Raw genomic sequence first — 12326 nt, forward strand, 5'->3', positions numbered from 1 at the left:
TACTATCCTGCAAAAGCTTTCCCCTGCCTCTCGTGGGGTACCATCAGCCAGGGATTGCCCTGAGGCACTCAAGAGCATTTACATGTGAGCACACACACACACATGTGTGCGCGCCTTTTCTAATTCTTTTTCAGTGAAATTTGTAAAGGCCTCCTGGTCTTTCCTTGGTGAGCCTCCCCAGCTCACCCCTAATCGCTTCCTCAAAGGAAAGCAAAGCCATTTAACAGGAAATCACCATTACAAAATGTGCGGCTCAGCAGAGCCCCCAATTCCAGCCTCACGCTGCCTGAATTCCCAGCAGGCATTGCAACAAGCACCATCGTAATCACACAACAATCGGAGAAATCAATGACGTTCTCTCCAAGGGGGAAGATACAACCATCGGATGATGAACAGAAAGGCACTAAGAGCACTTGCATGTGTTTAGACAAAAATTAGGCCACTGGGTTTCACAACAGAGCCAAGGGACAGGAATCCAAGATTTGCTGAAGCAAATTTTCAAGGGGAGAAGAAAAGACTTGGATACCAAGAAGCCAAAAGCTACAGAACAAAAGCACAAATTGGCCCTCAGGCTACAGAGATCAGAGAATCTTGCAGATCATCAAGCCCTTCTCTCCTACCACCCCCACCCCATCCTGGACAAGGGAGGAAACTAAGATGAGGAAGTAGTAGTAGAAGTAGGAAGAAGTAGTAGAGCTACCCACATCTGCTCACTCCTAATCCAAGGCTCAAAGCTGCTTGGCAGACAAAGGGAACCAAAGCAGAGCACAGATGGGACAATGTCCAACTGTCTAGCTGCTGGATGGCCACAGGGATATGGCAGGGATGACCTCTGAGGCCTCTGGAGAATGGGCTGACACATCACAAGGACACGAAGCTCCACCAAGCATCTGCTGGATGGGAACGTCCAAGCCCCTCCCCATTCAGTAACTTAGGCTGCTGCCACTGTCACCACCTCTTAGTAGGCACTACCCAAATGAGTATTCCCAAGGTCTGTGCTCAGATCGACAGCCCTTCTCAAACAAAATGAAGGAGACAACAGAAAAACATGACTGAGAAGACCCATGAAATTTCTATCTTCTGTCATCTTATTCATTTTTTCCCTTGACTCTTGGGTGGGTGAAAGGATGCTGCTTGGTCCCAGGGTCAGGGCATGTCATTCCACTGGCCTCCTAAACATTCTCCCTCCATGCCACTCCTCAGATGCCCATCTGTCCTGCCTTTCTGATCATGGCACAACAGTGGAAAAGCAATCTCGCTTCCTTAGGTGGATAACCGCTGCCATGGAGGGCCATTGGCCTTGGGGAAGGGCTGGCTCAGGCCCACCATGCACTAGGCCCTGTACAGATTAACATCACGCACTCCCTTGGAATTCATGGTCTCTAGGTTTGAATCCCTAGAAACTAAGTAATGAGCACTTTTAAAAAGTTCTTATATATTATTAAAAATAGACATTAAAAGGATATTCTCTATTGTTTACTCATGACTTCTACTATGACTTTCAACAGAAAGTTCTATTAGTTCCTGAAGACTCTTTGGTGCTAACCTGAAACAAGCCCCTCTGGCAACCTCTCTTCTCCCACTCAGAAAACCCGATGATCTGAAAGAGGCTGGTGATTTGTCTGCCAAAGCTCCAAGAAACATGGGGCAAATGTCCTCACAGACGAAGCTCAGCTTCTCACCAGCTAGTACTGCGGTCACTTTTGGTATGGGGAGGGCCGCCGGGGTTTGCTCTGACCTGACTGACCCAAGGAACCCAGCACAACCCAGCACCGGCCGGCTCCAAGGTCAATCAGAAAGGCCAGGAGGTTCTCAGGGTGTGCCACAGTGGGTGTCCAAGCTTATGGGGGGAAAACACAGACCCTCAGGGTTGTCCTGAGAGAAGGCCTGATCCCACCAACCTCCTGAATGTCTCTTTGGCATCTGATGATCCAGGACCTGGACAGACATTGTGCCCCGGCTGGCTCTTGGAAGGGACGTATCAAGTATGTGGTAGTTTACCTTTGTGACCATGGTCTTCACCCCAGGAATTCTCCACTCTCCACTTTTCATATGTTCCCTCCTGTTCATCCTGAAAAAACAAAACACACACACACATAGATTACATGTTGAACAGTCCCCAAATGCCATAGTTATGACTGTTTCCAATCTACTGGAATTTCATCTCAAAATGCACCTGGAGGGGCAGCTAGGTGGCGCAGTGGATAAAACGCCAGCCCTGAATTCAGGAGGACCTGAGTTCAAATCTGGTCTCTGACACTTGACACTTACTAGCTGTGTGACCTTGGGCAAGTCACTTAACCCTCATTGCCCTGCTTTAAAAAAAAATGCACCTGGAGACTTGACATTGGCCGGCTTGTGCCTAAGCCACAGCCAAACCCCAAGAGGCTCTGAAATTCAGACCTATTCCCAGCTTGGGGTCACCATATAACCCTCTCCCAGCCCCCATCAGCAGCCTCCTATCCCCACACTGGATTCAAGACACAGAAAGACTAAGACCAATTCTGGGAATGTTTTTGTTAGGCAACTTCCCAGGTGCCAGGCACGGTGCCAAGCACCAGAAATACAAAGACCCAGTCCCTGCCCTCAAGGAGCTCGCAATCCGATAGGATGTGGCCTGCCACACGCTCCTCCTCCTCTCAATTCCAACACTCTTGCCAGACACTTCCCCTATTGCCTTGCACCGACATTATGAGTACTGCTACAGCATGTATTTGGATAAATAACTTGGCTCCACAAGACAAATGTGAGCTCTGAGGAAAAGGCTGGTGTCTTTCTATTGGCCAAGGTCTCTTTGCACACAGTCGGCACTTCATGAGCTTCGTGCTCGCCCCCAGCCCACAGGCAGCTCTGCACAGGCCCTGAGGATGTGCCACATTGACCTGTGAAATGTTCTAGATTCCCTGGAGGGGAACCCCCCAGCCCCACTCCAACTATGTCATGTGCCAAATGCAATTTGTGCCTTTACATTGGGTACCGGACCAGATGAGAGGCACCTGGAGTTGTGGTGGGGGCAGGCCTCAAAGCCAGAAAGACCTAGGTTTGAGTTCTGGCTTGTGACCTTGGGCACATAATTCAAGCTTTTGCATTCCAGACAACTCTCTAGAGCAAACGTTATAGGGAAGGGGCCAAGCCACACTGGAGGGACCTGCCCCACCCCTGATCCTGCCCCCTGGAAGGAAGCCAGGCGCATCACTTAAAGTTAGAGCTGGTCTGCGCAGACGAGGAACACGACACATTCCCTCTTCCCAAGGGTTTTATCTCAGGCTGTGCCCTGGTGAATTCCTGCCTCACCACTCATTCCCAGGAGGGTCTGCCTTTCTGTCAGGGGAGCTGAGTGCCAACATTCTCCAGGGCCTTCCTCCCCTGGTGGCATTTATACAAACACTGAACAGAACTCAACGAAGTCCAAAAGGTGGAACTGAAACAAAAGACCCAGAGAGAACAAGGTTCCTAGAGCTCTTCTCTGCCCATCACCCTTTCATCTTCTCTCAAGGAGGAAGCAAAGCCCCATTAGCCAGGCACTGGCCGCTTACTCCTTCCTCCACACTAATTCACAGAGCAAGTGGAAGCCTCCTCCTTGGGGCAAAGTCTTTTCTCCAACCCCCTCCCCCAATTCAGACATTTCAGCAGGAGTGACCACACCGACTTATGGACACGGTTCCTATGTGAGGCTTCGAGCCTTTTTCAGATAACATGCACCGTTCCAGGATCAACCGCAGACAACAGCCTCTGTATGGAAGCATAACAAATGGTTACAGGGTGCTAGGGGCCATCTTTCTCACTAATCCCTAAACTCAGTAATCCATCTTTATCTTCCTTACACATTTCTGCAAGTGTCAACAGCGAGGTCAAATAAAAACGACAAACCTCTCCTATCTTTCCTTTGCTAACAACTCACTGGTAACCAACCACCAACTCTGGGAGGGAGGGAGAGAGGGGAGGATGGATGGATGGAGAGAGAGGGGATGGAAGGAAAGAGGGAAGAAAGAAAAGAAGGAAGGAGGGAAGGAAGGAAGGAGCGAGGGGAAGGAGGGAGGGGAGGGAGGAAGGAAGGAAGAAAGGAAGGCGGGAAGGCTCCTCATTTTAAGATCACAAAATACAAAGGTAGAAGATAAGATGGGATCCCTCCATCCAACTGTGATTCTAACAGCAGCCACCCTGTACTATGACTGTGCAGTTGACCAGAGTCACTCAACTGACCTGGCTGACTGAGAAACCTCCCCAAGCAAAGCTGGACAGGAGAGAAACGTGATCATGGATCTGGGTGGTTTTCATCTCTGAAAAATTAGGCACAGCAAAAAAGCCCTTGGCAAGCAAAACAAATTGTCAAAAGCCCTCTGATATTTAGATGCACACACACATTTGAAACAAAAATCCTCCTTTAGGCAAGAACCTTTAGTGGGGAGTTATAAATCCAGTGAACTTTATAAGACAGCTTGTCCAAACATGTAAACGTGAGCAACTTATTTGATATTTTATTCATGAAAATCCCTTCCAACCCCTTACTTCTAATGATAAAAGACAGCTCTTACTTAAAACCTCTTGTCAGCACTGAATTCTATGTTCTTTTGTGTAACCCAAATGTTCATCTGCTGTTTAAGTTATGTGATTTAATCTGTGAGACACACACACACACACACACACACAATCTCTTTCTCCCTCCCCCCAACACACATTCTCTCTCCCCCACCCCAAGCCTTTGAGGGCTTCAGACTCCAACTTTTGTCCTTGTTTCTGAAGCCGTGAGGCCCAGCAGCATCCATCACCCAGCAGGAAAACACACACATGAGCAAGGCACCACCCTCACTCTGTGGGGAGGGGGATTAGGGAAAGGGGGGAGGGGGGAGTGCCTGTAGTTTCCATTTTCTTTTAAGTGTAAAGAAGTCCACTCAGAGCCGAAATGCCATCTCAGATCTATGCAAAATGAAGGGCAGAGACGCTGCCACCAGCTTGGAGGTGATTGTTGCTACTGGATCATTCAGCTTCCTGGCAACAAGTTAATACTGAAGAAAAATCTGACTCTTCACAATTATTTATGTTAACAGCAGCTCACAGGTTTGCAATGTGTTACCTTCCAAAACAACAGGAAAAACCTCCAGGCAACATCTTTTTATGAATATAACAGGCTACCAGTAGTTAGTTACATTAGATTAGTGGGTTGTTTTTTTTTAAAGATTAGTTCTTAAAAAAAAAAAAGTGATCCTCTGAGGTAAGCTGCTTAATTCACTTGGTGATCCTGTCACTCTCACCTTGAATGGAAATCGTACCTCAGGGAAGAGTTTTGCCCAATTATATGCACATACAGTAGGAAAAAAGGGTTTTCTTTGTTTTCTCTTAGAAAGCAACGATGCCATGCTTGATAACATGGCAGGATTCCAGGGCCACCATGAAGGCCCCTTGCCCCCAAACATGCCTCTCTCCCCTGTTCCCTGAGGCCTACAGTTCCCCAACCAAAGTCTCTTATCTCCCATTAAAACACACAGGTGGCTCAGTCTTGCCACCTCAGGTTTCATCCCAGTCTTTCCAGCTCCAGGGAGCAGAAAGAACCACCAGAGGTTGCCTTGGTCTGCCACTACCAAGCTGGGCCATGCTGGACAAGTCGTCTCTCCCTCTTTGAGTCTCAAAGGCCTTGAGGGGAAGAGGATGAATGCAGCTCTGACGTGCTTCAGTTTTATGATTCTAAGTAGGAGGGGGCAGAGGGGTGGGCCTGTGCCCCCAGAAATAAAAAAGGTGGACAGAGAATCTACCCCCACAGTGGACATAATGAGGCCCAACAGAGCAGAAGGTCCACTGGGTGAGAACCTGGCAGAAAAATACAACCCCCCAAATGCCATGGCCACAACCGGCCTTAGCTCAGCAGGGACTGGGTCCCAGAGTATCCCATAAGCATGGATCAGGACCCGGAGCCTCAGAGGCCACATGGTCCCAGCCCCTCCCCCTGCCTACACCATCCTAGCCTCCTTGAGAACGGGCACAGGGCCACATGGCTCTTTGTACCCCACAGATCCCTCCAAGGGAAGCAGAGCCACCTTCTCCTCCATCTCCTCTACTTCCCACATCAGATTTAAAGCTGGAAAGAACCTTATCAGCCAGAAAGTTGAACCCAACTCCCTTCCCCCAATTTGCAAATAGGGAAATAGGCGAAGAAAGGTTCAGTGAATTGCCCAGGGCCACACAGCTCCTAAGTGTCTGAGGCAGGATTTGAACCCAGGTCTTCCTGACTCCAAATCCAGTGCCTGACCCATCTACCACATGGTTGTCTATCTAGGGGTTAACAAAACCTGTGGCCTCTCTCTCACAATTCTAGCACAGGCTCATCAGGAGGCTTCCTCAGGAGAAACCACTTTTTTTTTTTTTTTAGTGAGGCAATTGAGGTTAAGTGACTTGCCCAGGGTCATACAGCTTATAAGTGTTAAATGTCTGAGGCCAGATTTGAACTCAGGTACTCCTGACTCTAGGGCCAGTGCTCTATCCACTGCACCACCTAACTGCCCCAAGGAGAAACCACTTTCAACCAGGTTCGTTTGGAATAATGGATTCTAGAAACAACCACAGCAGTTATCAGCACGGCATTGTGGCCTGCATCCCAGCACTCTTTGTGGAGACATCCAAATGCTATTTGCCCCCTCCCCTGAATGCTGCCAAGTAATCCATGGTGAACACAGAGGAAACATTCTTCTTATCCCCATCTTTTATTTGGGGACAATCCTGGAACCCTACTAAAACCTGGGTGAGTTAGAGCAGAAAAGGACCACAAGGCCACGACTTCCTGCACACACCTTCCAACGCTTATTTTAACTCTCTGAAAACAAACATCGGCTCCAAGTTCACTCCCAACCTCTTGCAAACCAAGAATGTCTGCGCCGGCTGGGCCGGGGGGCACCACCAATTCTTCCCTCCAACCCAGATTCTGTTCCTCACGTCACTGGAAAGTTCCTATTTGTACTGTCTCAGAGGACCCAGCCAAGGCCCAAGTGCTGTAGGTGTGACATCCTGCCCGGAAGCTAACCTTTCCAGAACAACACACATATACTTGTGAATGAAGGTATGCCAGACAAAATGGGCTGAGGGAGAATTCAAATCCATCTGTGCAAACACTGCTGCCACTGCCGCCGGCTGGGCCGGTGGGTGGAGGGGCACAGGGCATACCTCCGTGACGGCTGTGAAGGTCATAGCGTGGGTCATCAGGGATTCACCAAAAGTCAACCTCTCTGCTTTGTTCATGTTCTTCAAGGAGACGCCAAATACCAGCTCATGGTCATAGCTATAAAAAAGGTATGTTAGAAAATAAAAGATTAGGACCCAAAAGGAAAGGAGTGTCATCCCTAAAAAGCCCTGGCCGTTCCTGGTGAGGGGCACACAGAATATGGAGGTAGGCTCCACCACGGGTCCTGTTTGGAGGTACTCTGCCAGAAGGCAGCCTGCCACCAAAATGCTCTTCCCTGTGCCACATGTGGCCACTTGCCAAAAAACCTAGAGGCAAATCTCAAAGCCAAAGGGATCAGAGACAATGTGCTCCAGGAGCCCTGGCTGGGGACTCAGGGAGCCTTGGGTTCAAATCCTGCCGCAGACAGTTACTGCCGGTGTCACGACAGACAAGTCATGCCACATGCCTGGGCCTCAGTTTCCTCATGTGTGCTATGAATCTGCACAGCTCCTGAGGCTCCCCCCTCATGATCTGCCAAGTACTTTAAAGACACGACCTCATCTGGGACTCACGACAGGCTTTATGACTCGTCACCCCATTTTACTGATGAGGAAATGGCTCGGAGACGTTGCACAGAGAGCATCCATGGGAGGCAGCATTTGAACCCAGGCCTTCCTGACCCCAAATCAAGCAGCCTAAGTATCCACAATGCTGCCTTCAACTTCTGCTCTTTTAGGCCCTCAAGCAGAGGTTCTCAACCAAGAGTCCAAGAACTTGGGGTCTGGTTTTTTCCTTAACACTCTGAGAAGTGTACTTTAGTGTCACTGGTTTCCCTTGGAATAGTGTGCGTTTTATTTTACGTGTTTAAAAGCACAATTTTGAGAAGAGGTCCGTAAGCCTCCCCAGACTGCCTGCCGAGGGGCTAGGACACCCACACCAAGGGTGAAAAGCCACATCCCAGAAGATGGAGGATGAGGGGACGCTCTCTGCCCATGCCCCCCCAAGTCCCCACCCACCAAGTGCTTCCACACATTGTCAGCAGAAACCAGCAAGTGGCTTCTGATTGGCCGCCTACACTCACATGTGCATGTCGCTGATGCCCAGCTTGCCATTGAAGTGTTTCCCAACATCACAGCCAAACCATACAGCCTACAAAGAGGAAAAAAGGGGAAACTCAGCACATACTATCCAGGATGCTCCGAGACCATCCAAGGAAGAGGGAGAAAGTGTTTCGTGCATCAGGGAAGATGTGCAAGGCCAACACCCACCTCTCCATCTTTAATGGAGGCCGCAACCATCTTTTTCAAGAAGTCGATGGGCTGGTTGTTGTACAGGGTTTTTCTCCCGCCAACCATGTTGCTCAAGTATTCCACGGTGTACAGCTTGTTGTACTTATGCTGACTCCTAGGGTCATTCACCAGACAGATCTGAGGAGACCAAGGATATGTTCATCACAACACAAAGTTACATCAAGAGAGCTGGGCTAGCCCATCCACTGCAGGCAAGCTATGAGCAATTACTGCTTTGGCATTTTTTATCCCAAAGTCCACTGACATAATAACTGCCTGACAAAATAATGCACAAATAAATGCAAGGCAATATGGAGAGGGCCCAGAGGTGGCCTGCGATCGGGACAAAGGGATACGAGGCTATTCTCTTGCACTTGGACCCATTTATTTTGGGCAATGGCTTCCCCAAAACGACAAGCACTAATTGTGACAAGGGGGTGGTCACAGAATAAGCTCAGCTATGACTTCAAAGTGCTGAGGTCCCACCTCTCAAGAAAGAGGCCATTAGGCCACAGAAGAGGGCCAGGGCACCAGGGGGGTGTCTTCTTGCCAGGTGGGTGGGAAAGACCTATTAGAAGTAGAAAAACTAGGAAGAATCCCTGCTACCTTCCATGAGGGAGGCCACCGTGTTGAACCCCAGAGGAGGCCACTCTCAGCCCGCCCACTCATTATACTATTATTCAGCATGTCCAAGTCATAGGAATATATGGAGAGAGAACTTGACAAGGGCTGAGGGATGACCCTGACCTAGACCATCAGAAGTAAGTGTGAAATGTAGCTCAGGAACAAGTGAAAAACAAGTCACCTTCAGCTAAGGAGAGCTGGGTCATACAGGGACAGCCAGATTCCTGGACCCACCCTCTAGCCAATGGCTAGCCACTCCCAACAACAGTCCCCAACCTTGTCCTGCATGTTGAAGAGAGGCTTGACGTGTTCTCTGTAGAACTCCAAGGGTGAAATGGGTCCAATCTTATGGTAAGTCTTATCCTTGTCTCGATACTCCCAGGTAAATTTGTCTGGTGGGGTGCCCAAGCAGATGCTGACCACTCGGAAGACCTAGCAGGGAGAAGAACAACAGATGAGCAAAGCCAGGAGGCAGCAGGCAGCACCCCTCCTCACCACCATGGGAACCCCAAGGAATTTAAAGGTTAAAATCCAAAGCCAGACATTTCCAAGGAGTCAATTTCCCCTCAAAAGACAAGGGTCCCAGCAGCACTGGGTATGAACCAACTCCTGCCATTTCCAATAAACACTGAATACCACCTGCTGAAATGGCGACCCTGTAATGCCCAGAACTCACCCTGCCCAAAGCTTGCCCTGCTGATGTTTCCTAAGCCAAGAAAACTGGCACCTGACCAGAATTGGGTCCCTGCCTCCTTAAATGATAAATAACGACTTGTGTTTTGTAAATGATTTCCTTCGCCCTAAACATCAGTTTCCCTTTGATTGTCCCAGGGTTTTCTCGTCTTGGGAACTCTAAACAGTTCTCTAATGGCTTTGGTGGCGCCTGCCATCCCGAGGCACATTCGAAGGCTAGTCTGTGGCAGGGAAATGAGCCTGGAGTTTCCAACGATGACACGTGGCCTTTGCCTTTTCTTCATGCCCCCCTCAGGACTTTGTGGATCCTCTCACTTTCTAGAGAGTAGTAAGCAGAGGACTGGGGAGAAGGGCTTTGTTCAGAAAGCTTATATGGGGCAGCTAGGTGGTACCGTGGATAGAGCACTGGCCCTGGAGTCAGGAGGACCTGAGTTCAAATCCAGCCTCAGACACTTGACACTTACTAACTGTGTGACCCTGGGCAAGTCACTTAACCCCCATTGCCGCCCCCCCCCCCACCACACACACAAAAGAAAAAGAAAGCTTTTGAGTGTGGGACATGAACTAGATTGGGATCAAGAGGTCACCCTCACCCCACCCTGCTTTTCCTCCACACACTGTGAAATAAACAAGTCTGATGCCTCCAGTTTGACACTTAAGGTGACCCTTCACCCCAAATCTGAACTCTTCCCTTCTGTCAGCTCCTGCTCTAGCTTCTCTCTCTTATTTGCCACCAACTCTCCTTCTTCCCTCTCTGCCCAGCATGGAGCACAGTGGACACTGAGCGGCACAGAAAGGTCAGTAAGGGCTTGTCGACAGCCTGCTCTAAATGCCTGTCCCATACACCAACCATCCCAATATCAGGGCTGTGGCAAGTATGTGGTAGTTTTTTTCAATGAGCAGGTGTGTCCCTGGCCCCAGTCTTTTCCCCTTTAACTCCCAGCACACCAGGAGAAACAATCATTTCCAGCCTCTCTCTCTTCTCCAGTCTAAACTGCCCCACTTGAAATGATGAAGAGTGACATTAGCAGAGCCAAGAGAATGCTGGGTACTGTAATGGCCATATTGTTCAAAGGACAACTGTGAACGACCAAGCTATTCTGAGTATCATAAATACTCAGATCAACCACAAAGGACCTACAAGGGAAGATGCTTTCTACATCCAGAGAAAGAACTGATAAATAGTAAAATGCATAGTATGGTTTTCCATAGCGATGTAGGTATACACACAGATAAAGGCATAGATAGATCTGTGTCAAATGGTGGCCTTCTATAGTGTGGGGTGGGAAGCAAGAGAGGGAAACAGCCTGGAACTTAAACGTAACAAAAACAAATAAATTAAATTAAAAAAAAGGAAAAACCAAACTGCCCCACTTAGCTGGTCCCACCTTCCAAGATGTGATAGAGCAATTCCTGCCCCCCCCCCCCCTCCACCAAGCAGGCTGGCCTCCCCCTCTGCTAAATAAGCCAAGCTTTTTCTCCCTTCCATACACTGACTTTTCTTATTTCTCTTCTGCTCTTGTTTGAGGCCTAGCTGAAGTCCTGCCTCCTCCCAGAATCCCTCAAGCTGCTGCGGCCCACACTCCCTCATGCTCTTTACACTGAGGAACCAAAGGATCCGGCCCATTACTCTGTACTGCCCTCTCTTCTCTACCTAGATGGAAGCCCTTTGAGATCAAGGACCACATCTGTGTCCCACCCACCCCTGGCACAATGGGAGGGCCACAGGAGGTGTCCAATCCCCACCTGATAGACAAGCACAGCAGTTGTCTCTTTCGCCATCCCATGCGTGCTACAGCCCCTGAAGCAGGGGACCCAGATGGGACTTGGCTTTCTACCATCCTCATACAGTAACACTCATTCTGTGTATCTGGCAACTTCCTCAGAGCCAAAGACACATCCCCTAAGCCCAGAGGGGCAGCTTCTACCTCTACACACACCTGCGATGCACCTGGTATTTACACATTGTCTTCACAACTACAACATCAGCTCCTGGAGGGTGTGTTTTTACCATTGCTCTTGACGTCCCTGGTGTATAACACAGTGCCCTGTACCCATTAGGTGCTTAATAAATGCCTACTGACTCCCTGATTGCCTAACAGGTGCATCCTTGACAACACATTACGGAGCTGGACCCGTGCCTCGCAGCCAACACAGCATTATCATCATGGGCTGCACAGAAAGGAGAAGCAGGGAAGTGGGACAGAAAGGTTCAGCTTCAGAATCAGAAATTCAGATGGGTTCCAAACCCAGCTCCAACACATACAGGCTAGATCAGTTAGTCAAGAAGCATTCATCAAGCACTTAGATGATGCCAAGTACAAGAAGGCAGAAAGAAAGCAGAAAGAAAAGCAGTCTCTGCCCTCAAAGAGCTTCCACTCTAATGGGGGAGGCAATCTACAGAAGGAAGTTGAAGGGTAGGGGAGGGGCAAGGGGGAGGGAGGGAGCCCTCCTGGAACAGAGGCTGTGGGAGGCACCATCCAGTCAGAGGGAGAGGGGAAGGAACAGAGTGTAGTTTCAATGTGTGAATTCTCTGGGTGGAGTGAGCTTCCAGGAAGAGGTTTCTGGGG

General features: G+C 49.3%; 1 protein-coding gene across 1 annotated transcript in view; it reads right to left on the reverse strand.

Annotated features, from left to right (window-relative positions):
• BLMH (bleomycin hydrolase) overlaps positions 1-12326 on the reverse strand; it is a 48467-nt gene that overhangs the window by 14312 nt on the left and 21829 nt on the right. Inside the window, exons 7-11 of the mRNA XM_043962802.1 lie at positions 9340-9495; positions 8419-8577; positions 8232-8299; positions 7153-7267; positions 2002-2071 (exon numbers count right to left, since the gene is read on the reverse strand). Of these exons, the coding sequence (XP_043818737.1) occupies positions 2002-2071; positions 7153-7267; positions 8232-8299; positions 8419-8577; positions 9340-9495 (568 nt within the window). The remainder of the gene's footprint in view (positions 1-2001; positions 2072-7152; positions 7268-8231; positions 8300-8418; positions 8578-9339; positions 9496-12326) is intronic.

Source organism: Dromiciops gliroides, chromosome 4, assembly GCF_019393635.1.
Source record: "Dromiciops gliroides isolate mDroGli1 chromosome 4, mDroGli1.pri, whole genome shotgun sequence".
In the NCBI taxonomy this organism is placed as follows: Eukaryota; Metazoa; Chordata; class Mammalia; order Microbiotheria; family Microbiotheriidae; genus Dromiciops; species Dromiciops gliroides.